The sequence below is a fragment of the Corvus cornix genome, chromosome 4 (genome assembly GCF_000738735.6).
Source record: "Corvus cornix cornix isolate S_Up_H32 chromosome 4, ASM73873v5, whole genome shotgun sequence".
Taxonomy (NCBI): domain Eukaryota; kingdom Metazoa; phylum Chordata; class Aves; order Passeriformes; family Corvidae; genus Corvus; species Corvus cornix.
Genome location: NC_046334.1, coordinates 63,020,779 through 63,047,919, shown reverse-complemented (window position 1 = coordinate 63,047,919; position 27,141 = coordinate 63,020,779). Strand labels below are relative to the sequence as shown.

The 27,141-nt window shown below is 43.8% G+C and overlaps 1 protein-coding gene across 1 annotated transcript in view; it reads right to left on the bottom strand.

The window, feature by feature from the left end:
* Nucleotides 1–22,798, bottom strand: part of CPZ (carboxypeptidase Z) — a 34,842-nt gene extending 12,044 nt beyond the window's left edge. The window contains exons 1-6 of the mRNA XM_010401985.2: nucleotides 22,503–22,798; nucleotides 10,711–10,734; nucleotides 9,432–9,806; nucleotides 8,451–8,663; nucleotides 6,180–6,376; nucleotides 5,072–5,233 (exon numbers count right to left, since the gene is read on the bottom strand). Of these exons, the coding sequence (XP_010400287.1) occupies nucleotides 5,072–5,233; nucleotides 6,180–6,376; nucleotides 8,451–8,663; nucleotides 9,432–9,806; nucleotides 10,711–10,734; nucleotides 22,503–22,590 (1,059 nt within the window). The 5' untranslated portion in view covers nucleotides 22,591–22,798. The remainder of the gene's footprint in view (nucleotides 1–5,071; nucleotides 5,234–6,179; nucleotides 6,377–8,450; nucleotides 8,664–9,431; nucleotides 9,807–10,710; nucleotides 10,735–22,502) is intronic.
* Nucleotides 22,799–27,141: the final 4,343 nt, after the last annotated feature.

Here is a 27,141-nt window from a genome sequence, read left to right as displayed (position 1 = left end):
CCTTTGTTTTGACTCCATCAGCTGTCAGGAAACCAGGCAGCCAGGGCTGCAGAGTGCCTAGTGACTAACAGTGTGCAGGGAAAAAAACATCCAGAACAAACAGACAAGAAAACTCAACCAAACCAACCGAATAAAACCCCTAAAGAACAACACATTTGTGTTTCAACAATAGTAATTCCTGTTGTCTTTGGATCAGTCCCTAATCTGCTATTGTTAAAAAAACCTTTGGGGATCCACAAACCCAGGTGTGGAGAAGAGAGAAACACTGTGAAGCAAAGGTGCACCATGGATGTATTATAGCTCCATCAATGAGGCAGAAAGCCAAGGAAAAAGCCATGTCCAAACATAGTTTTACCTGTGATGATTTAAGAAGATATTTCCCTGTCTATTCCTGACCTAAGCAGGAGACCACCTCCCTATAGATGCCATAGTTATTAACTGAGTCCTTCTAATTTTCAGGTTTACTTAAAATGCCCTTCCGTAGCTATTGATCTGAACTAGTGCCTTTAGCCACTGCAAGTGTGAAAGGCTGTACCTTGTACTAGGGAAAAAATGGGACCCTGACTCTCTCACTGCTGCAAGGTGAATCATTAAATCAGTAGTTTGTGATTAGCATATGAACACAAGCCAGTTTGTGCCACTGATCCCCAGGAGAAACAGGACAGGTTCATTTTGTCTATCAGCCTAGTGGTAGCCTCTGAATCTCTGTGTCACAACCCTTTCAACTCTGGCATTTTAAAGAGGCAACTTAAAAAATGGGATATAACAGGTAAAGTCTGATCAATTAAGGAACACACAGAATGCACTTTGCACACCAGAAACCTAATCAGAGTTTTTTCACATTATAGGGAAGATTAAACACAAAGTTTCAAGGAAGGGCATGACATGAAAAAAAGTTTTTTAAAGGCAGATAAAGAACATTCCAAATGGAAAGGACTTTTTGCAGTCTCACACACCCACTCACAACACAGAAGTGAGAGAAGAAAGCAGCTCTCAGGCTTCCTGATAAGGAATATGGCAGTGTCCAAAGAATGCTATCTGCACCAAAGCACTTGTATTTCTGACATTTGTACAGTGTCCTGGGATGATCCCATGATGATCTTTATCCCGGTAGTGCTTGGGACTGCACCAGCCACTCTGACCAGGGCCCTGGAAGTTCATCCTTTGACCCCATCTCTTCTGAAGAGAAGACCCCAGATGGCTTGTAAGAGGCTGCAAGTGTCACTCCCTGTCCCATGGATTTGGGGTGTTCTCAGGGTGGCTGAGCACCTGGAACAAGCTCGCACCCTCCAAGTCCATAGGACCAGCACTCCTGAGGTGGATGCTGTCCCAAAATCCCATCAGCTCCCTGCCCTGCTGCGGCTGCCCCAACTCTTTCTGCCCAGCCAGAGAGGCCATGCCTAACACAGCATCAGCCCAGCTTTCAAACAGCCTTGGGCCTTGATGAGATTTTTAAGTTGCTTCTGCAATTCAGTGGACAAAAGTAAAATGCAGAGTTCTATTTGAGAGCTCCTAATTTCAGTCCTTCATCCTGATCAGCCAACTGGCTAAGTAGATACCTGCATAAGCCCCAAGACAGTGCTGTCTCACAGAGCCAGTGTCTTACTGAAGTGAATGTTGTGGAAAACCAGGAGTTTCAATGTCACTATTTTTATCCTAATAACATTTCAGTGACATCAGTGATTAAGGCTTTGAAATGTGCACATCCTGGTTCAGCTCCACTGGATGACAGCAGATGTTATCTATGTCACTCTGGCCTTTGACTTTTCCTTTAATGTGGGTTTTGTGGGGTTTGATTTTTTTTTTCAGCAGGATTTTGCTTTTAAGTTAGATGAGATCAATTTTAAAGTACCCATCTCACAAGAACAATTCAGAGCACAATTAGAAAACAGCTAAATTATTTCTGCATGAGTACAGAGAAAGGCCACTACCCTTTTTAAACCGGAATCTCATTTCTGTTGATTATACTGCAATTAGTCACTGTCTCCACAGCTTTCAAAGATCTCTTTTTTCCTTTTTAAAAGCAGCCAAATTTTCCTAAAGATTATGCCAGCCTCCACTGGCATAGAATTCCAAATTCTGTTTGAATCAAGCAAATTGAACTGACTTTATTTCAGATGAAGCCTGAAGTCTGTCTGAGCCCTCAGACCGCTTATTACAGTAATTCATAATAGTGGGGAACAAAACATGCTATATAAAGCCAGGCTTTTGGAGAGCGGGAGCTCTGGCTGAGAGCTCACTTTCTGTTTCCTGATCTTTATACAGTACCCTGCCACACTCAGGTAATTACTTCAATCAGGTAGGTAACAAACACTGTTAAGTAAATGGAAGCTGAGAGACTGGTGTTGAAACTTTCAACCTAATGCTCCCGCATGCGCAAAGCACTACTGTAAGAGCCATGGGTTCATCTTCCTGACAAAACTGAGGCTCATTATGGGAGAGCTGATTTGACAGTCCTGTGGTACCACCAGCAAAGGAGACACAAAGTTGTGACACCACTTACTGCTAGGTTTGTGAAGCGTAGGCAACTACAGTCAGCAAGGAGATTTTGTGGTGCCACCGAGGCCACAGGCACACTGGTTCCCTCATTTATTCTCTAGAGCATATGGATTTGGAGATACTTTGGGTGTTGTTTATGTGAGGACCAGCTTTGGGGCCAGGAGAACACCTAGAAGTTCCCCAAGCTTTGGTGCTCTGAGGAGTGATTCCTTGGATGGCTCCCTTATTTCTTCTTTAAATACAAGGAAAGATTTGCAGGAGAAGGGATGTGTTTGTAACCCCAGGACTGCACCCACTGAGGCAGAGCTCAGGCAGGGGGTGGTTGTGTGCCAAGGTTCCCTGGTCCCTTCTCTGTGGTGACAGACAACCCATGGTGACCAGCACGCTGCTGCTGGGGCAGAGCTGTGGTGGTAGCTGTGAGAGCAGTGTTAGGCTGTCTCCACCCATCTCTCTATAAACTACTGTGATGTTACACAGTGTTTAAGAAAGCTAAATACATGGTTATAAAAATGACTTCCTGCAAGTGGCTGCCTGCCACTGAGCATCTCACAGAGCAGCAGAAGAACCAGGGCAGAAGCAGGACTTGGAGAGGGAGGAGGTTAGAGCCAAGAAACCCAGTTATAGGGACTCTGGGCTGCACAGTGTGAGAAAAGATCACAGTTTGCACTGGCAAAAAAGTGGGTCTAAGACATGTTTTTCCTTCCTCATTGTTGCCTGGATCCTCAACCCTGCACCTCTGGAGACACAGAGAGAGTGAGCACATGGCTGGAGGGAGATCTCCATCCTTTCCTTCCCATGTTGGAGCAGGGGAAGAGTCTGAGGAGCTCTCCCTCTCAGGTGGAAGGAGCACCAGAAATAATGTGTGATGAACTGACCACATCCCCCATTTCCAGGGTCCCCCTGGTCCCCCTGTACCACGGGGCGAAGCAGATATAGAATTCTGGTGCAAAGTTAAGCCTGGGAAGAAGGCAGAGGTGGAGGGAAAGTGTTTTTAAGATTTCTCACTACTCTACTCTGATTTGATTCATAATAAATAAAAGAGATATAAATCATTTCCGCAAGTCGATTCTGTTTTTCTTCTGATCGTAATTGGTGACCAATCTCTCCCTGTCTTTACCTTCATCCACCTTTTAGTTTTTTTTCCTGTCCCCTGTCCAGCTGAGATGGGGACTGATAGAGTGGCTTTGGTGGGCACCTGGCATCCAACTAGGGAAACTCACCAAAGGGGTGAATCAAAGTCTCTCTGAATTTCTCCTAAAATCCCCTTTTTTCCCAGCTATTTTCATTTGGCCTCAGGCTCTGCTCCACAGCTCTCAACCTTTTCTTCCCTTCTGAGCCTCTGTACTCGCATTTACCAGCTCACTGTTATCTGTTATTATTCAGTCAAAAGTTGAAAACTTTTAAGCTTGTGACCTTATAATCATGCAGAAATTCAGTGCCATGAGTTGGGATCTGTGATTACATGCATAAAATAGAATAGACTACTCGAGCTTAGTTATGGCAGAAATTAGTGTTCTAATACACTGTGCATTACTGAGCCTCTCACAGCCTTCCACCTTCATATGTACATTATCCTGAGGAAGTGAGGGGCTTTCATCTAGATTTTACTACTGTGAAATGGGGTACCAGAACACTGGGGCAGCATCAGGGATGCCTTTGGGATTTAGACCTGTCTTTATATAAGACCACCTGCATCAGAGTAAGAAACTGAAGTATGATCTCTCAAATCTTCTGCTAATACCAGATACTGAAACAATCCTGTTCCCTACCTGTCTGAGGCTTTGAGCCAGCAACAAATATTGAATTAGATTAAAATGAGCTTAAAAGCAGAGGAAAGCAGAGCTCCCAATATCTGAACTACTGATTTAGCTTCCTGTGATTCTTCTTTCAAGGGCAACTAAGTTCCCCTGAGAGTTGTTGGTGCCGGGAGCTGCTGGGCTGCCAGCAACACAGGTAGGGCTGAGCTCTGCATTCCTGATATAACTTTACACAGAGCTTAGTGGGGATGGGTGTGAAGCCCTGTAGAGCTGCCTCCATCCTGCTCCCACCTGGCAGCAGCAACTCTCCCTTCCAGCAGCACTGCAGCTTGACAGGCTGTTTCCACTGCTCTATATGGTTACAGTGATTTGTAAACATCCTCTTTTAATGGAAGATTACACTGCACAACTTTACATGCAGCCTTTGTACATTTTCCATGGCAGAAACTCCTGTTGCATCAAACCTGTGCAGAGCTTGGTGCAATGACAACCAAATCCATAAAGTCTTTAACATTCACTACAGTTTAAAGCACTAATGATGAATCATTACACACTTGTGACTCCCTTGTAACAGTCATTATTCTTAATCTAAAACAGCAAAGTTCAAATTATCTACAAATTTTCCAAATGATTTGTGACACCTGTCTCTTTGGCCAGACCTACACCATGTTTTCATGCCAATTCTGAGGTTGTCCACTTCAGTCTTACTTATAAAATCTGGTTACAAGCAAATAACTTCAGAACAAGCAATCTCAGTCTCTTTGTTCCCGAGCTGCTCTGTAGTATATATGATTTATAAATTGTGTAATTCATACCTTACCCCACCAGTAGGACTGTGGAATGGGGATGTGGTCCAGACGGGCCCCACGAATCCCAGCTCTTCTGTAAGCCTCAGATGTCAAATCTGGGAAATTTCTGTTCAGATCCAAATTCTGAGCTGTCTGTCGTCCGATGACCCATCCATTGTAACCAGCCCCCTGTTTTGTAACACAGAAGCCAACTTCAGAATAGGTCCCTGTCTCAAAATAGCACTTTGTGGAAATTGATTAATCAAAGGGAAGTTTTAAAAGAAGTAAACTGAAAATGTCTGTACTGTTAAAAACCCACATTTATTAATTAATCACATTTTGTCTCCAGGAATATTAATGCACTAACTAGCATTCAGGAAGTGTTTCACTCACCAGTGATGTGACTCATAAGAGGAACACAGGAGCCTGCTGCTCAGAGCAGCATGCAGAGTGGGTTAGGGGAGGAAAAAAAGAAAATACAGCTGATGCCCCAAGACAGCATGAGGCAAAGTGCAATAACCCCAGACTCATACAACGGACAGAGATCACCACATGAGAAACACAGAGGAAGAAAGGTCTAGTTTCATGCTTGTGGTGGTAAAGAAAACAGTGAGGGGAAAAGAAGAATGTCAGGTAACAAGTAATAGAACCTCTGTTTTCACAGGTCTCCCTCAGACATGGGCTGATCTCTGAAAACTGCCATCCATTATGAAACTTTGACAGTACAGAAAATATTCACATTTCATTATACCTACAGTTTTAAAAGAGGAGGAACATCTATCACATGGTATTAAACTGCATTTCTTTATAAAACAGTGTAAGCCATTAGAGTGAGTCAGTAGGCATTTTGTTCTAGAACAGATAGCAGAGAGTGGTAAGTGTGTGAAAAAGTAACACAGTCATTCCCACATCATCACACGCAGGCAGCAAAAATGACAAATGTGGCTCTGATTTCCTCTTAGTTCTGTTCACATCATCTTTGGAAAGCAATGCACCACCAGCCACACCTGGGATTCTGGCAGTCAATTATTAATGTTCCCTCTTTTACATGACACTCCCCTCCCAGTTTGCTCTTACCCATGGGGAATTGTAGAAACATGAAGGCCTGAACATCTCCCTGTAATAAAATTTTTACCTCTTCTGCAGCCAGTTCATACCCATCAGGATTGAGTGAAGGCAGGAGATGAATTCTGGTGTTATTTATCAAGGTCTGGATGCGAGGGTTCCCCAGAAGATACTCTGAACACAGATACTGTGCAAGGTATATCAGTAGTTCCTTCCCCACAACCTCATTTCCGTGCATGTTGCCAATGTACTTAAATTCTGGCTTGACTGTGGAACATGAAGCAATGAGATGCTTTAATTTGATTATACCTGAGTGGCTTCCAAAATCAGGCTAACCCAAGTTTCTCACTCATGAGTCAAAGTTTTATTTACACTAATTTCCTCCACACGTTCCTGCAAATAGCACAGCAGTTCCAGGTGAACTTCCCTCTGCTAAACATCAGTTCAGCAACAGTTTAAATAGTGTGAAATAAAGTTAAGTCCAAACTATCAGGATTCCAAACCATAAGAGGCAATCATTGGTCTGAGCTTTTGCTAGAGTCATCATTACTTGTGAGCAAAGGATGATGAAAACAAAAACATCAAGCCATGGCTGGGAAAGAACAAATTACAGCCCTGGCACACTGACCTACCTTGGGTGGCTTCAATGCCTTATTTTTTTCATGGACCCTAGAAACGTCCTGCAGATGTGTAATATATTACCCCTTTATTTGGATAAGACGTTGGGTTATGCATAAAAAGGGGCTTTCAGGCTAAATAGCCCTGGAATAAGTCTATTAGAAACACATAACTTCACAGTTCCCTGCAGTTATTCAGTCAGTTTCCATCCTTCCTTAGAGACTAATGGAAAATAGAAAATAGGTGCACTTTGGAAACACCCTTTCCTGTCTATTCCTTCATCTTTGCCTTTGATCCTGGCCAGCCTCGAGCACTGGATACTGGAGGGGGCCTGGCACAGATCAATTGTGCCACTTGCTCGGGCTGGCAAAATCTCCAAATCTGGAGCTATTTCCACCTCCTTTTATGTTGTCCTGAGCAGCATGAAGCAACAGATTTAGAGAAAAATGCTAGGAAATGTGTTACACTAGCATCTTTTATCATGTCATATCAGAGTTTTCATTTAAAATCCTGATTCATAGGCTTCGTGTTTTCCTGGCAAAAGGAGTACAAGCTTAAAAAGACACCTGCAACTTATTTTCTTTGAAAGAGAGAGGAAGGATGATAGGCCAGGAAAATGTAATGTAGATCTTTGCTCTGTTAATGACATCTGCTGGGACCTGATTAAGTTTAAAGGCACCTCAAAATACCTCTAGACCATGCAAGGCAGCACAGCTGAAAGTAAACAAAGCTACCAGTCTTTGCTGTCCTCTCTGACTCCCCTGCAGCACAGCACACAGAGGACACAGCCGCATGATCTGAGATCATAATCTCAATAAAGTATTAAGTCAGATGTCGTTCAGTTCTGCCACACTGCTGAGGCTGTGCTGATGCTGGGGCTCTTCTGATGAGAAACAACCTGAGGCTCTCAGCAGTGGCCACAGCAATCCACCATATCTAGTCAGGTACAATTTTTTGAGCTGGAAGCTGGTAACTGCAAAATAATACCTAATACTGCACTAGAAAATTATCTGCTTTTTGAAGAATTCAAACCACTTAAAAATCAGGCCCTTGCTGTCTTAGTGATGAAACTACAAAAGAGAGATTTGCACCATTCCCCTCTGAAGAAAATTTGTGAGGACTCACATCCTGATGTATATATTAGCACCTATATATAGTATAATAGCATCTATTCAGGTGCTTTGATAACATAATTCCTGGTATTATCCACCTGTTACACTGACAGGTACAGCACTGACATGAACCTCTGCTCATTCTCTGCACATGAGGATTGTTTTCTGTGCTGGATCATCCCTTTTTAGTGACAATCTCCTTCTGTATGTGAGGCCTTCTCAGAAGACATCTGTATTTTGGGATGTGAAGGACAGTGAGGAAGTGGTAGATGATAGAGAGGGCAAGTCAGTAACAGAAAAGTATCCCAGATTTGTACCTTGGGCACAAATAAATAACAGCCACATCACTGCAACCAAATACACAGTCCTACAAGGAACAGGATTACCAAGCGTGGTCATGACAGAGCTCATAACAGTAAGAAATTGCTACTGGGTTGTAACTGCTGCAAGGAATCATTAACTATCACTGTATTTCAGGAGCACAAGGGAGGAGAAATGTTGTTGAATCAATGCTTTTTACAGTTTAAAAGATGTCCCAGTAGAAGGGCCTGTTTTCACTTGGATAATCTGGTCTCTCCTCAAACAACCTGATCAGCACTGATATAACTCACGCAGTTCGTGGTGTCCAGGCTTGGTTGAAAACTCAATCACAAAAAGATCCTTCCCTTCAAAACTGCGCCCTATGCTGTAAGTTGTTGCAATGTGGGAGCACTTAGAAGCAGTCTTCTTCAGCGTGCTCACCATTTGGGAATATGAATGGTGTTTGAACTGAATAAAAGTTGCTGGCAAGTCTGAAGGCACATCTTCCTCAGCATCTACTTCTCCTGCAATGAAAAATCATAACACAGTGTTTAAAACCATAGTGCTCAGAGGATTGTATGAAAGCCTGCACTTTTTTGCAAAATATCTTTATAAGTAGAAGAATTATAGAAAATAAAGCTGTAATCAAACCCTTAAATGTATGTAGTACATCCTACACTTATTGTGGCATGTTTTATTTGCAAAATCCTACTAATGCATATGCACACTAACAAATATTTGTGCAATTTGCAGCTATAATTTGGCCTTTGACATACTAGCTCATTTTAGTAACAAATTGTACAGATTTTTCCCTTTGAATTTTGTGTTTTGGGTTTTTTTTAATGAGATTTATCTGTCTTCAGCTATCTGGATCTTCTTCATCCAAACAAAAATCTGTGACAATCATTAATGAGAATATTTTAACCAGCTGTTAAATTTGACAGGCAGTCACAGATTTATGAGTTCACTAAAGTTTCAGTTTTTAAATAAAAGATTTCAAATATATAGACAGCTATCACGCAAGACAGGGCTTATCTAAATGCATCCAAACATCTTGCCCTGAGCTGCTTGTCTTGATGCTCTTTTTAAATGAGAGAGAGAAATAGCTAGTTCTTGAGCACGGTTTAATTGTTTAAAATAGGTGGAACAGAATTAATGACACGTTACAGGTCTCTACAAAGACAACAGGCTGAGATGACAAGCGAAGAGGTTTTGTGCCATAGACATGTCAAGCTGAGTGAGATGAGACCCTCCCCATGCAGACAAGCTGTGCCAGCAGTTTCCTTGCTCACCTCGCAGCTTTGCCAGCGGGTCAAAGCACCCCTCTTCCTCCCCAGCAAAGAAGCGGTCACAGTCTAAGAAGTAGGGCCAGGCCATGTCTATTGCATCAAAGGCAGGGAGGCAATTTTTTTTGAGGTTTTCACAGACGTGCCTGCAGGGCTTTATGACTTTGTCCTTTTCACACTGTGGGGCCAGCACTGAGCAGCCCAGGAGCCTCAGGTCGGGGTTGCATTCCCCCTGGAGCAAGTTGTGCAGCACACTGATGAGCAGGTACTCAGAGCTGTACTCAATCACTTCTCGAGACTTCTGATCCAGAAAGTTAGGATACACCATTTGAGTATAGGCAACATCAGTACAAGAACTCAGGGCAATATCCACGCATTTTGCTATGAAAAGGAGATGAACATAGAAAAAAATAACTTTCTTCACTGACATTCTGAATAATTCAAAGACAACATAACAAATACCATGTCCAATGAACTTATTTTTTTAGCTCTCAGGTAGGCTGGAAACAGTTTGCAAACTGAATTGCATATTTAAAACCACTTATAGAAAGATGATGAGAAGCACACTTCGTTCTGGAGATATAATTTGAGTTTAGGAATTTGACCAGAGAATTTCTAAGAGAAAGGTGGGAATTTGCTGGTGAGAAAAACTCAGATTCCTGAATAAAAGTGTATTTGTGATATCACTCTCTCCCCTGTCCTTGCCTTTTCATATGGATTCCCTGAGTAGGTGTGAGGATTTTTCTTTAGTGGGGAACATATCACTAAGTTATCTCTTTTCTCTGCTTGGCCCCACAAAATTTGTAGAGTTTAATATCTCTGAAACTACAGACCCACTGTGAAGTTTGATTGAAATTGCCCAAAGAAATGAAAAGTCATTCTGGTGCTTCACTCACAGGCAAGTAGACCCATAAATATGATTACATGTATGTTCTCATAAACCCAATAAATTTAAGGAAATCAGGTTCAGAGATCTTAGGAAAATGTTGGTAATACCTTCAACCCACTTAGAGGTGAAAAAGAGTAATAGAAAGACACCTCCTCATAAAATTACTGGCTGTTATATTAATGTGTCTACATTTGAGCATCCTTGTCTTGGTAATGACTCTGGCTGGTAACAAATACTGTTGTCACAGTAGCAAAATACTACACTGTGTGAAAGAGCACATTTCTCTTGTAAGAGAACCCACTATAGCACCAACATGAGAATACTTGTCAGGAAATAATGAAGAAATACTTATAGTTTTGAGGTTCTCCACAAACAGCGAGGAAAGACACTTCATACCTTTCTGTACAGTTTGGCATTGACCTGTAAATAAAGAGGAAAAGAAAAATCATTACAGGGTGGGTATACATGGTTCCTCCCTTGTGTTAGGTATTGTCTGATCTGATATCCCCACAGAGGCCACTGCAGCTCTGTGTCCTGAGGTCCAGACATACCAGGAACAAGCACATATTCCCAGCAGGCACATATTACAGAATCACAGAATAGGCTGAGTTGAGAAATCCCATTCATCCTCATTCACACACAGTTAGGCACCTAGGAAATTTCACTAATCAAAACCTAGGTCTTTTTAAATCTGGTTTAGTCTAAATGTCCATATGAGTCCTTCTGTACGGATCAAAGTGTCTGATCGATCTCCCCTAAAAGATCTATTTGTCCCATATAATGTTGTGGATACCTTTCCTTTAAAGCAATTCAGCCTTTGGGAGATATGAGAGGACTTTATTACTTCCTCATCCTACTTCATTGTATCTCTAGCAATTGCATTTTATCACACTTTCAATAATAATCTTAAAACTAGTTATTTTCCTCCCCAACTACTCTCATAGGAAAGCTTTTCCAAAAGATCACTCCTCTAATGGCTAGAAATTGCCTTTTAATTTCCTGTTTAAAAGTATTTGTGGCCAGTTTATATCCACTGTTGTTGTGCCAACATTGTCGTTTAGCTTAAGTACCTCTCTGCATTCCCTGGTGCATTCCCTCACACTGTGTTTGCAAGAGCAATTGGATCTCCTCTGCTTTCTGTTTACTAGGTCAAATAAATGATGCTCTCTTGGTTTTGAAGGAACATGGTTTGATGACCCAGGAAATGCTTCCTTTGCTCCTGTAGCCAATGAATTTATATTGTCCTTCTCCAATACTGGCAACTAAAGAAATATATTTCTACCAAGGTATTGGAGTTGGTTTCACCAATGCCTCATAGGAGCTAAATCACTCTATGCAAGTCTGAACACCACCAGGTTCACTTCCCTTGTCATTTATTGGGGATCTCTTCTCTTGCTATTTCTTCTTGCTCTCACTGGGGGGACAGGCATTTAGCTTCTTGCTCAGTAAATTGAGCGTTTGTCCTCACAAGACCAAATTCATTATGCTTTCTTTCTTTCCTTCTAAAGAGAGTTTAAACTTCTACTCCTGGCATATTTGTTTAAATGTAATCATCTGCATATGTGTTGCTAGTGAGTGGATCATTCTTTAGCCAAAATAAAGTCATTGTAATGAGAACCAAATTAGCCCTGGGATTTTATCTTGGAGGGGGACATTTAACTGGAAATTAGTCTGGTTCTATATTATGGATTGCAATTGAGCCACATTACCTCATAAAATAAATGAGGCATCAGAACTAGCAGAAACAGCCCATCCCCAACACCAACAAGTTCTGTTTAGCAGCAAGCTAGAAAAAATTATATCCACACAAACTTCTTTTCCTGGCTCAGTAAATTATGCTAATTGCATTAAATAATACCTGGTTCATCAACAGTGCCTTCCATTATAGGATTTCAATGTTTCCCCTAGCTAGGCACAATCCCCTCTGTGAGTTAGTTATTAAGGTCAAGGCATTTCTAAAAAAGCTTCATCTCAGCCAGATACTGCATGTAGAGTTACATCTGGGGATAATCAAGGAGTAGCATTTTGTACAGTGCTAGCTGGGAGAGAGAAAGAAATGATCTCTTGTTAGTAACAGCTCCAGCAATTAATCCTGCTGATAAAATTGGATGTCACTACCTCCTGAATCTGGATAGTCTTATATACTAACACTATCACACCCACATTTGAGAGACCTTGGACACAAGTCTGGAGTCAGCCAAATGTTTCTTACAGAGGGGAAAAGGTAGTGTGAAGAGAACTGGATTGAGTTTATCCACGTCTCAATGAGGAGAGTGACACTATCTCTATCACCAGGGTCAGTAGCAATGAATCCCCTTTGTTACTGTGAGGGGTGGATTAGAAACGTTTGACACCTTTTTTTCCCTCTTCTGAGCAAAAAAAAAGAATGTATTTTAGCTATTATTTTAGACTAGAGGGTTGTGTGTGCTGGGCAGAATTGTTCATGGGGTGTTTGGGGAGTATGAATGGTCTTTCTACAACTGCTCACATTTCCTCAAAGGTAAGAGGTGTTTTCCCCTCTGCTGGCTCCAGGACCAAGCTGCAATTGTCCTTTTTGTTTATATCTCCAACATCCAGTGATCAAATAACAAAACTGAGGCACACACAGTCTCCCTGACTGCTTTTGCTGTGCAGGACTGCTATAGCCATCAGTCAGCGAGATGTGGCACAGGCCATCTCAGAATTCTGCTTATTCAGCTGGAACAAAAAGGTGTTTTGGCAACACGCTGGAACAAGCAGAGGAAACCAAAGGGAAAATGCAGCAGGCGGGGTCTAGACGTGGTGCTGCCTCTCCCTACTCCAGCTCTCCGAGCAGCAGCAGACTTGCTGCGTTCAGCAGATGCCTCTTTCTGCCCAGCTGGCCAGGAGAGGCATTGGGAGGCAATGGACAGCTGATAGAAGAGACGTGAAATTCTGCTAAGTCATGTGCTGTCCCTGGGTTCACCTGAGGACTGACTCCTTTCATGAGTAGGAGGAGATGTTAGCACAGGAGAGGGAAAGACAGCTCTGGTTTCAGACTGTGCTGCCTGCTGTCTACACTTCGATATTTTACCATATCTATATAGGGAGAGGAAATCTATTAAGCAACATGGCTGTTACTCATTAACAAGGATGCTGACTGAAGAGGACAAATCTATTTTTTAGATGAGGAACCAAATCCATGTAAGTCTTTTCCATGGCAACTGATCTCAGTATGTGATAAGCACGGGTGATTCTGCAACACCCCTGCATAGTAGAGAAAGCTTTTCCACTACTTCTAACCCAGAATGCCCCTTACAAACTCAAAGCTACCAAGACTCCCTTACTGATGAGCAAAAGCGGCTCCTTGCTCCAGGGCCCTGAACCTGGATCTAAACCTAAATCTAGATCTAAGCTAAAATTAGATCTAAGCCTCACACTTTTGCAGCATACCATGGCATTTTCTCTCGGTCTCTCCTTACTAGAGATACCTATGCAACTTTTTCTGCTGTAAGAGGCCACCTCTCCCCATCATGCCAGCTGTCCTGTGACCCATATATCAGCCACAGTTCTGTCTTGTAAACACCCAGGAGTGAAGCAGCTTGAGATGTCAGGTTACTGGGAGTCAATATACATGAAAGCAAGAGAGAAAAGGTCTGGTTTATGCCAAACCTTGCTTTATAGCCAGCCTTAAATGTGTATGTGTGCTGATGTGGTGTTTTGACTTTCCCAACATTTCCCAACGCCAGTGCTTACATATTTTTTGGAGGGTGCAGCTCTGCAGGGGCCAAGGATAATTCTGCAGTATTTGTGCTTATATAAATAAGTGTGGATACATGTAGCTGGGCCAGAGCCTGCCTGCCTAGAGAGCCAGCATCAGGAAACTCTCCAAGACCAGCTCCCAGGCTGCAGCTTTATGCTCTGTTCCTGCAACCTTGCACCTACTGGCCTGGGTCTCTGCACACAGAAATCATCAGAAAATCCCCATCCCCACCCGTAACAGCTCGTTTTCTCTAAGCTCTGGCAATGCCAGAAGAGTTCAGCCACTCCCTTCCTCATTTTCATAAGAGAAATGACAGGCGATGCTACACAGAGTTTCTCAGGTCTCCCAATTCACTTGGCAGGCTTCAGTTGCTGCTTCTTCTGTGCTTGGAAGAATCTAAAATTTTTCAAATTTTTTGTGCAAAATCTTCCCTGGGCTCAAAAGAAGACAGTGTCACCACCTCTCAAAGTCCCATCCACTGACAGGCTGGTACAGAGAGGCCTTTTTCTTCCTGACCCAGAACAGCCTTTTCAGTTTTTTATGTTTATTTTTGTACTCCAGCTATTCCAACAGAGCTACAAAAGTCCTTTCAGTAGCACAGCTTCTATTTAAGATTATGGGTAAAATAACTTATTGAAGAGGAGAAAAGCCATTTCAAGCTTTCTGAGCTCTCTCTATAAAATACACTTCTGGTTTTAATTTGCAAAGGCAAGCTTGAAAATCTACAATGCAGCACATACATATTTTACTGCCAAGCTTACATTTTTTCCCCTTGATGATTCAGCACCAAAGGAAGCAAGCTGCTGTGATTAACCCTAACCAAGACAACAGAGCTCAACAGCAACTTCCAGTACCATGGACTTGCCAGTTGCCTTTTCAAGAGCAAAACCAACAGGAGATTCGTGCAATTGATGATCTGGAATAAGCCCAAGGGCCAGTCTTAAATCTAAAATATCTAAATCATTCAGTGAGGCAGATTGGTAAGGGGTGTGCTGGTCTTTATAATATAAATTATCTCATCTATTTTGATCTGTCCTGACCAGCACACTCCCTCCCAGTTCTCTGGGCTTCTTAAAATACTTTTTTAAACTAGAAGAACATATTTATTCATTTTAGTCTGTTTATAGTCAAAACCTCCATTTTTCCAAGCAAAGCATTTCAGTTCCTTATCACATTACTATTACTATTCTGGCTGTTCTACATGGTTCATCAAGTTAATCTTTCAGTGGCATTCTGCCTTTGTCACTAAAGAGACAAAACTTAGTAGCAAGATACAAACACTGCTGAGCCGTACCATTTTGTAAAACACTGGAGCAGCACCTTCAAATGGCAAAGCACAGCCTGCTTTCAGAGCCAGCTCCTAACTACAGCGCAAGGACAAGGGCAGGACAAGATCCATTATATAACTCTAAAATGGATCAGAATCATCAGGAGGAGGGTGTGGGAGGAGTGGAGATGTAAGGGTGACTAGTGACAGAATAATGAGAGAGCTGAGTAGCTCAAAAAGGGGGAGAATGATTGAGCAGAAAGCCCAGAAGAGACGGCAGCTACACACCTAAGGCGTACATGCAGGGGCAAAAGTGGAGAAGATTCCCAGCCACAGAGAAAAATTCCAGAAAAACTGGAGGAGAGAGGAGTGCTTGCAAAAAGCAGCTATGTGGTTAACTCCATTTTCTGGGTACATCAAAGCTTTTGTGAGTAGAGGACTGAATATCTGTTATCAACCCTCCAGCAATTGCAGTAACTGCCTGGGGGAGGGATGTGTTTGCAACAGGCAGAAGCAGTGCCCAGGAGCACTGTGCAGCCCTCCTTTAACCCTGCTCCTTCACTTGAAGAGGCCTGAAAGCACCTGAAAGAGATTAATGCCTCATCTGCCTTCACTTTGCAGAGCAAGATCGCAGCAGGAAGATGCAAGCCAATGTTCATTGCCAATCACCCTTCTTTCTAACCCACCTGCTGCCCGGCATTGGGTTACACACACATTTTTATTGAATTATTGAAGGTGTTCCCTCAGCATTGCCACTGCAGTCAGCTCTTTCGAGGCTGTTTTTCTGGACTGTTTCTCTCTCAGGACTTCTCTGGGGCCAGTGAGAAGGTGTTGAAGCTTTTCCATGGATGATGTAAGCTCACAGCCTGTGGACCACAGGTCAAAATCTGAGCAGATGCACACCAAGACCTGTCACACAGCAAGGGCACAAAGACAGGCTTAGTGGGCACCAGTAATCTTCCCTTGTTTCTAGTTGTTCAGATGCAACTTAAACATGTCTGCAGTTGTAGGTGCCTAAAAGAAGTGATGAAGAGTATCCCTATCCGTCTGTCTGTCCCCCACCACTGCTTTGGTGCCTCTAGAGACGGGTGTCACCCCAGCTGTGTCTCTGGCTGGTAAGTGCTACTCCAAGGAGTCCTTCAGGAGCTGAAAATCCTGAACATAAACATAATTCCCTAAACAAAACCTACTAAATGCATTTTTCTGGCCTCAGCTGAGATCTTTTCCAAGTTGCGAGGGAAAAATTACCCACTGGGAAAAAAAATGCAACAAAGATGATGATAACAAAGTGGGCCAGCAGTTGCCAATTGACTGAAGGCTTAGTGAGCTGCATGTGTGACTGGGCTGTAGCTGAACAAGCATTTCCTGTGCACCAGGATGATCTGGAGACATGTGGGGATCATCTCTCAGTGTCTGGTCAGTGAAGGAGGAAGAAATCAGCTCATATCTGGGGCATGATGGTGTTAAAAAACAGCTGGGGTGAGAAGGCAGAATAGTCAGGAAATCCCTACAACAATCATCTAAAGGATCAATTTTTTTGCCAGGTTGCCTGGAGAAGGATGAAAACACTTATTAACCAGGTAATCTGAATCTGCAATGCCTCCATAGCTTTACTTTGTGACCATACATTCTTTATTGCTCAGTTCCCACTGTCTAAGGATGTGGTACTCTCTAAGTGCTTTGGCCAACAACCTACCACAGTCAGAAGCTTTCTTTTAAGTAAGCCAAACTGTCTTGAAAGTTATGGGATGGAGGATCATGTCTGAATAATCGAGGGGTCTTTTCTGCCCCAGTCTTTCCAAAACATTTGCCAAAACATCATCCCATCCTCTTTAAACAGTATATCCATCCCCCTAGAACAACTCTGTCTTTTCTTTAGTTTAGATACATGAGAACTGTTATAACTAACATCATGTCTGATTATTCTGTAAGTAGTTGAGTTACAAACAAATGTGGTATTTTTATGTTACAAAAGACTGACAATTTAATAACCTTGACTTAAATCTGTGCCTTAATCTCATATTGTCTCCTAGATAAGTTTATCCTATTATAACCCTAAAAATTAGGTGCCAATTATATCACTGGAGTGACAACAGGATAAATTAAGGGATTGAAACTTCAGTTTTATTTCTCAAGTGGACACAGTAACCCTAAGTCCCTAAACTCCACTGATCTGTGACAGCTGCATCCAGGAAGGGTGATTCTGTCCAAAGAGGAATTCTCCAGTCATAAAAGCCATGGTTCATAAAAGCCCAGCAAAGAGACCAGGACATGTCCCACCAGCCTCAAACACTATGCTCACAACGTGATAAGTGACTTCTGCATGGTACCTCCCTTCATCAAGCAGTAACACATGACATTTATCCAGCATTTGGTCCAGGCTTGAGAAGGGGATGGCTCTCACATGGCATCAGCAACCCAAAGGGGACCATGGGAGCTATCAGCCAGCCAGCATCCTCAAACACTGTGACTGTGTGAAGGGAGAGGTAATGTCTAGAAATGTTGCAGGGGATCAACCATTAGTGTTACTAAGTCTTGCTAAAAGCCTAGCTGTGACTAAGAGCAGTGGGGTTTTGTTCAAGTTTTAACTTCTACATATTCACACCCCCACACTTTAAAGATGTCTGTACAAGTATTCTAAAGAAAACTTTGCCTTCTGATTAAAATCATGCATAAATCATTTCAGCAGTATAAGGAGATACCTGTGTATTTTATTTTCAATATAAACTTACTTTGCCCATATTTTGTCTGTTATATTTGCCCATATATTGTCTGTTTCTGATCCCATTTCCCATTTTAAATGGGGCTGAAGGTCAGCGTTGCTAAAATAATAATATGTAGAAATCCTAGAGCCCCTGGCAGGAATTCAGCAGAGCTCACATGTTTCAGTGATGACAACTGGCTTCACAAAGAGCAGGAATTTCTCATCTTGTGAGTGAGCATGATATAGATCCTAATCCTGCATTTTTTTGTTTTGACACAACTTGGACACATCCATCTCGGGTCCAGCCAGTGAGATTCCTGCAGCTTGGGCTTTCCCACACGTGGCAGCACAGTCCTGTGGTCATGCTCCATGTCAGCACCTGCCTGTGCTAGCCACAGCAAGATGAGGGACCACCCCCCTGGGGCAGGGAGCAGACCCCAGCCCACTGCCAGGTCGCTCACTGCAATCACAGGAGCACAGGAGCAGCAGCAGCTGGAGAGGCTCTGCCTCTGTGTATGCACAGGTTTCACCAGGAAGCCAGCATGAGAAACACCCACAGCAGGTGAACAAATTTGCTCAGGTCCCATGAAGCCAGAGCCATTGTGAAGGTCATGGAAGGAAATAGCTTTTCCCTTTTTTCCCCCTTCACTTAGCAAAAACCATGGAACATTTTGGAGTTTGGAGCTGCAGAGAAGGAGAGGGAAAAGGTATAACATCTACATGTGAACACACTTTTTCTGTCAATCTGACTTTCCACAAGACAATCAGTCTCACTTAAAGCCATAGCTCAGAGAGGAGTCAGTGTCACAGAATCTGTCCTTGGCTCCAGAAGAAATACTGTAACTGTCCCCTGCCTCCTACCCTGGTGGTTTTTCACTCTTCATCTCTCTTCCTTGTACCTCCCCACTCCCTCTCATCTCCAGTGACTAAGGCCAGAGATCTTCAGGATGGGGCAATGCCTGTCTCAAGAGAGAGCCAAAATGATGAAAACAACAAGGTGCTTGGAAGAGGAGGAGACCCACAAGTGACAGGTGTGCCAACCAGCACTCTGGGTGCTCTCCTACCTCCACAGCTTCAGGTTAAACAGCTCCACGCCTCTGGTCTCCTGCCTAGAGAATGGGAGGCTCAGGGGGACCTTCTCTTTTTCTATCCTTACCTGAAGGGGGGTTACAGTGAGGTGGGGATCAGTCTCTTCTCCCAGGTAACAAGTAAAAGGATGAGAGGAAATGGCCTCAGGTTGGTCTAGGAGAGGTTTAAGTTGGATACTAGGAAAGATTTCTTCACAAAAAGGTTGTCAAGCATTGGAACAGGCTGCCCAGGGATCTGGTTGAGTCACCATCCCTGGAAGGATTTAAAAGACGTGTAGATGTGCTGCCTAAGGACCTGGTTTGGCGCTGAACACAGTGGTGCCGGGTTCACGGTTGAACTCAAAGATCATAGCGGTCTTTTCCAACCGTAACAATTCCACGGTTCTGTCATCTGACAGGCTGTGCCACGTGCCCGGACCATCCTTCAAACGCTCGGGCAGGGCTCGGGAGAGTGGCAAAAGGCTCGGGCATCCCTGCTGAGCGCGAGGCCGGCCGGGTCGGTGCCTCCCCGCAGCCGTGTGTGCGAGCCGAGGAGCCACACGGTGGCACCACAGGCGGCGGCGCGGCCCCGGACGGTGGCGGCGGTGGCCGCAGCCCGGAGCCGCCCGCGGCCAGGGCGGACCTGCGGCGTCCCCTCCCCGCGCACCCGGCAAGCCCCGGGGGTTCGCAACCCCACTGGAGCACTGGTGTAGCCCTACCCGGAATTCCCCAATAAAGCGCTCCCTGAATGCCAGTGATCGGGAAAGGAAAGGCTTAACTGCTGTTAGTATCACTGTTGATAAAGGTTTTATCGCTGTTATGCCCCATTCGTGGAAGTGTTCAAGGCCGGGCTGGATAGGGCTTGGAGCAACCTCATCTAGTGGAAGGTGTCCTTGTCCATGGCAGGGGGTTGGAATGAAATAATCTTTAAGGCCCTTTCAAACCCAAACCATTCTATGATTCATCCTTAGCCTAGCCCTGGTGGCATCACAGTTGTAGAGTTGTCCCCACCTGCAAGAAAAGTCACTTATTTGAAGACATATGACTTCGATCTGCTTCTCTGGGTTTTTAGTTCTATGGGTTGTCAATCATTATAAAGCACTTCGTTTAACTAATTACCGCTGGACTACATCAGTCAGCAGTAGAGATGCACCACTTGAATAAACAGGAACCTGGTTTATTAGCTCCCTCTGAAGAGTTCGGCCATCTCTCAGAGGAAACATGCTAAACTGTATTTTTTCTCACCCAAGCTATAGGCTAAGAGGCCAGTTAAACTCATCAGGGTCTGAAAGTGCTGCCTCACTCACATGGGACCATGTAACATCACTGAGAGAGACAGCAGCTTACTGCCCCCCCAGGGATACAGGACACAGCTAGGGAGAAGGGCCCTCCCTCAGTGCCACGGCTCCCAGCTGCTGCCCAAACAGCTCACCACACAGTCTATGACGCCTGTGTCATACTGTGGAGCTGGATGGCAGTAATCATTTCCGTATTTTTCTTAACAGAAAAGCACAAAGCATTTTCAAAGGATCTTGGTATTGTAAACCATGTTTTATTTTGTCTTCTTATTTAAAAAAAAAAAGCAAAATGAGTCACTGCAGAACAAATACCACCAGGAAGCCTGCAGAAAGCAGCTCCAGTCTTGCTGGGAGTCAGACGGTGGCACTGGTTCATGCTGTTCTCTTCTGTAAAACCAGCTCCAGGCTGGTCTCCTCTTGCAGGGCGCTACAGGTCTGACCACTGGGATACAGCACGACCTACCCAAGGGAACCAAAAACAGGGGAGAAAACCCCACTGCTACAGCTGAAGATATAGCCTATGCCCTGAACGCTGAGAGGAGAACCCTGCAAGGTCCATTTGTGAACACGTGCGTCACCGCAGGACCCTCTCTTTTCATGTGGCCTGACATGACCTTATCCCCCCGTTAGAAAAGAAAGGCCCTTGAGAAACCCATCAGGTCTCTCAATGTCCAAGCTGCTACTTTATCGCCTGCTCCAGCAGCCCTCCAGTGTGAAGTGTGTCCCCTACGTGGCACACAATGTGGTGACATTGACAGCTCCCTTTCCCTGCCTCTAGCCATTCCTCTAGCAGCATACTCACCTGCCTTTCTGAAAGCCCTGCCCTAAAGACACCACAGCTGCCAACACACACAAAACACTCTCAGAGTCACCCCTCAATGATCCATACATTTGTGGTTGCTAGGATTAATGTCCCATGGCAAGACTTTGATCAGCTGGAACTGGAGCAGAATCATACCTCACAGAGAAAGGTCATGCTGCAAACCACGCAGCCTCTTCCTGTAATTGGCTGTAAATAGTCTACAACACTTCTCTTTGTGCAGCTTTATCCAAAAATAAAATCCCTTTAGGCTGTGGTAGACCTCACTTTGATGTTCGTGGGAACAGCACTCTCAAATTATATGCAGTACATGGCACATGGACTGTATTGTGTAGCAGTTCAATGCCAGTGACAGTCTATGGCTTATATTTAAGCACTGAAATATAGTTGAATTTCCTTGGGGAACATTAAGGTCAGTTTCAGGTTAATTTATCTCTTCCTGTAATCCCATAAAATAAATATTTTTCTGACTCATTTTAAGTTTAAACTGTCTGAAAATAGTTTTCCTGGAATAGACCTTGTCACTACACCGAATTCGTGTCTCCACTGTCCCCACATAAACGAAATTTTAATTAAGCACACTTGATAAAAAAACCCCATGTATTTTCAAAAGGAACTTTTAATATATGTTATCAGTCAACTGGTTACTGAATCAAAACTTTCAATTAATTTAGCAGCATGTTCCTATCTAACCTTTATTATAAAGGGTAGATCTGCTTTTCCAGCCAATCAACTCATACAAATTCCATATTGCTTATAGCAAGATAAAACACACCCTACAGCTGTCAGATCCTAATAAATCTCATACTTTGGACTTGAAATAAATGACCTAAAGCTAAAAGTAAGGAAAAGCTTTTTTTCTTAAGCAGAAAAACATACAGAAGGTCAAAAGTTCACCTTCTTGCAATCTGACTACCGCATTCCTAGAAGGCAATGCCAGAGATGAGGCAAACCTTCTACATTCCCAATAACAGTGACGGGGGTCCTAACAACTGTCAACTCCACAGATTGACAGAAAGACACCTCTATGACAGCCTTAAAGACAGTGATGGGGAATCATTATGCTCCCTTACATCACAGCCTTGTTTTTCTGTTGCAGAGCCACACACCTCCCACCTTCGCATCCATACTTCCCAAGCACAACCCCAGTTTCATCACCAGCCGTACGCAGATTTCCAAAGAGTTGATCCCCCTCATCTCTAGGGGAGAGTGACAGCTCCTGCCTCCCTCTCCTTGAAGCTGGAACTCTTTAGTTATCTCCAGGAGAAGGAAGAAGAGAAGAAGGAGGACTTTTGGGGTGATTAGCCTTACCTAGGGTCTCCTGGGTGGTTTCACAGCGGGGTGCTGGCTTGGCGGCCCTAAGCAGCCCACCTAGGAGGAGCAGGAGTGTCAGGACCATGCTGGAGCCCCTTGCACAGGCAGCACAGTGATGTGGCACTCACTGCCTGATGGAGTGACTCCTCTCCTGAGCCTCAGCGCGGCTCTGGCTCTCCAAGTTGCAGAGGAAATCAGTGCACTGCAAGGGCATGCCCACGTCTCACAGTGTGTGCAGTCCAGGCGTCAGATTTCAGCTGCATTTGAGCTTGGAAAGCAAAAGGCTTTGAGACAGAGAGGGAGGAGGAATGAGCTCCCCCTCCCCTCTGCCTCCAGACCGTCTCCCTCTTGCAGCCTGGTTTACAATTTCATAAACAGTTTCAGCAATGGGGGTTCCCACAGGGTTGTGCCCTGCTGCTCCTCAGCCGCGGGTCCCTTTGGTCTGCACTCAGCAGTTTTTCTAAAGGACAAGGGACATTCATGAAGCATGTCTCCCTGAAGCCAAGAGAACTGCCTGGAGAGAGCAGAGGGAAGACACAGAGAAAAGCAAACAACAGAAAGCAACTTTCCTCCCGAACTGTGGTATTTCACCACATACTTAACTGCAAGTTTAAAACATAACATGACAGTGAAGAGACTCTGAGCTGCATCCCCTCCAGCACAGAGGGAATGGGAACCCACAGAATAGCCACCAGGATCCCCCTCAGCATGCACCTCCTGGGCATTTTACTTAAGATAAGATGGAGTTTACAGAAGCAAACTTGGAGGGATTCCAGTATTTTCTCTCTATTCTTAAAAAAGAGTAACTTCACAAATGTGTAGATAAGACTCCAGGACAGTGTTATAAGGTTTAAACCAGATGGTAAATCTATATTAAGTTGATAGTAAATTGATATTTTAATTTTCTTGTTTGGTTGGTTTTGGTGGGGCTTTTTCAGTATATTTTAGAGAAATATGCATTGTTTGTTTTTATTTCTGTGCAACAGGTATGGTGGAAAAGCTTGCCTTAGGTAAGATGCAAATTCCTCATTTCTTACTTGCGCATCAAAAAACATCCCATATCATAGAAAAAAGGGAATTTTTCCTCAGAAACCTAGATCAAAACAGACTAAAGCATCCTATCTTTTCAGGCAGTGCATGCTCCTTTGAGAACAGATACCTGCTTACACATGAGAGCACAGAATCTGTCCTTGCAGGTGGAGCATGCTGGCTCCTGCTGATCAGTATCAGAGATCAGTAGGGAGTTATGGTGCTATATGGTAATGTAATCAATTAACCCCCCCATAGGGAAACCACTAAAGAGGCTCACAGGGCAGAAGAAAGCCGTCTATGTCTCAAAAAGCAATTGATGTCTCATCTTATTTGGAAGAGATGCATTGGGAAGCGCAGCAGTCAAGTAGGTCCTCTGCTTCCAGGCTCTGCAAGGCAGGTTGGCTTTTTTTCTCCAGGGTTTCCTTCTAGATCTGGAGACTGAAAAGTCTGTTCTGGGAGTAAACAGTACCAAAACATTTCAGATGTTAAAGAAAAAACTTCCAAGGACAAGAGTACTATCTACCTGCCTTAATTTTTGTCCTGATCACACAGCAGTATGGCTGGACTTTTGAGGAAAAAAAAGTACCAGCACAGCACTGGAAGTGTGGCCTCCAAGGGCAGGAATACTTCACCTTCTGCCCAGCTCCCCAGCAGCTGCCTGCTCTGAATACCAATCTGCCACACTGATGTGCTCAGGTATGGCTGAGGGTATGTCCAAGCCCCAGGCTTGCTGTGTGCCTGGGCTGTGCATTTTGTGTTAAAGGGAAAAAAGAAGCTGCCCAGAACTAAACAAAGTGATTTTTTGCAACAACAAAAGGCAGCAGAGGTTATACCTGCAAACAGAAGCCAACCTTCAGCCCCTGGAAATGCTCATGTCTTTACTGCAGTTTTCTACAGCCCATGAGAGTGTAGGGTGAGATTCTGTTGCATACACCCCTGTTTCCGTTGCTTGTGGAGGTGAGCTCTGCTGCAGAACTAATCCTGTACTATCTATAGTCCTGACAGCTTTTCCCTTCTCTTTTTTTTTTTTTTTTTGTTGGCATGTTTTTCTGCCTGTATTTTCTGTCAGTTTCCTACCCTCCAGCCTAGGCATGATGTCCTTGTGAGTGCCTCCTTCCCTCCACTGCACTTCAGCCACCAGTGCCAGTGTAGATGCCCCAAATACATTGGGACCATGTATTTTAAAACACCAGCAAATGTAAGCCTCCTTTACCAGGATCCCCCAAAACATTTTTCAAACCACTGTCACCTGCTTTCACCAGTGCTATTAGCACTGTGATACTCCACATCCATACTGTGCCTCATACTTAGTCTCAAATACTAATGAGACAAAGTCCCATCCCACTGGGAATACTGATTTGGTGTCATTTGGGAATGTTCATTTGTTTCCCTGAATTAAAATATTGTGGCACACATTATGTAATTTCTTGTTCTCAAGATGATTGTATCTACCTAACATTACTTGTGGCTTGTCCATGCATCAGTTTCCAGACCCCCACACCGCCACGCCCCTGCCCAGTTCAATCAGCCTTTGGGCCTTTTTATCAACTTCAACAGACTCAAATGGAGGCAGTGTAAGGACTATTCAATAGAATAAATAAGTAACAAGGAAAGTGATAAATTAACCCCACAGACACTCAGGAATTAACTAGCAAGTGATGAAGGAGACATTAGCAGGAAGTAGAACATGTTGGTCAGTGCCTGATGGACCATTAAAGCAACAGCTTGGGCCCAGCCTTGAGGAGGGTCAGGCTGAAATTTGTCACTGATTAGAAACATAAAATGTGGTTAACTTCAGTATTAGTGGGTATTAGAAGTGACTTCAGACCATGCAAAACCTGCTAAGGGGAAGGAGCAAAGAGAATAACCAGTGTGGATCAGGGAGGCCTAAGATTAGGAAAATCAGAGGAGGGGATTAAAAGGAATGGCTGCATGCATGTAAGTTGCCAGGCTGTACACTCGTCTGTCTGAGTCCTGTGCCTGATCACTGCAATCCAGTCTGTTTTCATATTCAATCCTTAACTTTTCCTCCTACTATGCAATCTCCCTCTCTGACCTAGGCATGTGTGCTGGAAGGTCAAAATGCCAGCAACCTGAGAGACTAAGGTGTAAGCTGCAAAGTCTAGGTGTCAGCCTCTGGAGGACCTGGATGTGTTTACATTTCCCAAGTGAATATAACCCTGCGTCCATGCGTGTGCTAACAAACTTCAGTCTGGGTTAGCAGGCAAGTAGGAGAGGACTTATCTGAAAAGACTCAAGGTGTGAATCAGTGGCTGGGAAAAGGGCCCAGGGGCATGACCTGACAGCTTGTGCTGATGTTGGAGGAATCTATGAGTGTGAGCATACCTGTGAACCCAGAGTAGGAGCATGTGTGTTTTCACCAGTGTACCTCCATCCTGAACAGCCATAGAGGGACAGCAGGACTGAGCTCTCTGTACTGACACTTATGTGAGTGCTGGTGGCAAACCAGCTCTTCTGGCATCATGTGTGTGTGCTTGTCACCACGGGACTCACCCTCATTTCTGTCTGAACTTGCACATGTCCTCATCGCTTGGATGACACCCACAAACATCATATCCTTCACAAGCTCCACTGCACCAACTAAATAAAGCTGTCAGTAGCTGACAAGCTCCAAGCTTCTTTGTTCCTCAGCTTTCACAGACTTTTTACATTCAATCAGGATGTCTATTGGGTACCAGGATAAAAAATTTATAGCAGAAGTAGGATAGATGGGGGCATAAGAACGACATCCAGGTAATTAAGAACAAAGGTAAATTTATCAGTTTGTCACTACTACCTATAAATGTTTCCATGCTTGCATGCCTTAAGGTATGGAAGACAGAAGATCTGGAAGGGTTATTTCACTTTGAGCTTAGATTGCCTGTTCTTCTCTTCCTTTCCAAGGCATTTGATCCCAGACTTTACAGTGTGTCTTTCTGTGAAGGTTTGGGATGTCTGTCACCTCTGGGTTCCCCTGTTCCCCTTTCTGAGGGAACAGTAGTTCAGATAGTGCTCTTCCCACTTATATGATATTTCCAGCCACCCAGCATTTCTAACTTCTCTGGCTCTTTTTCAGCCCATCATAAGCAGTTTGTGTATATCACTTGCCCTTCCCATATTTTTGTTGTTTGTTATCAACTAACTATATCAAATGGAACTACCAGGAACTGCACAGCTGCATGACCAAACATAAAAGCATTAAAAGCAACTAGGGAAGGGATGGTTGGGAATAGAGGGATTTCTTAACATCTCTGTTTTAACTTCTGGGTTTTAGTAAATCTTCTAGTTGTCCCAGGGGGTTCACAACAAGTTCTGGCTTAGGGTTAAATATGATATTTTTACCCCAGTTCTAAAAGAATCTTTAAAATGAACTAGTGAATCCCAGAGTGTTAAGCAGATGTGACAACATCACCTGAGTTCCATCATTTGCATTCGAATCACTGCAATAAAGGTAGATAATTTCACTAGCTGTTGTTGCTATGTTTTTCCTGATCTGACCTTTCTGTTAGCCTACAGTCCACAGTACAGCAGCAATCCCTAGTCAGACAGGACTAAATACCAAAAATGGTTTATGTCCTTGGCAGGTACTCAAAGTGGGATTAAA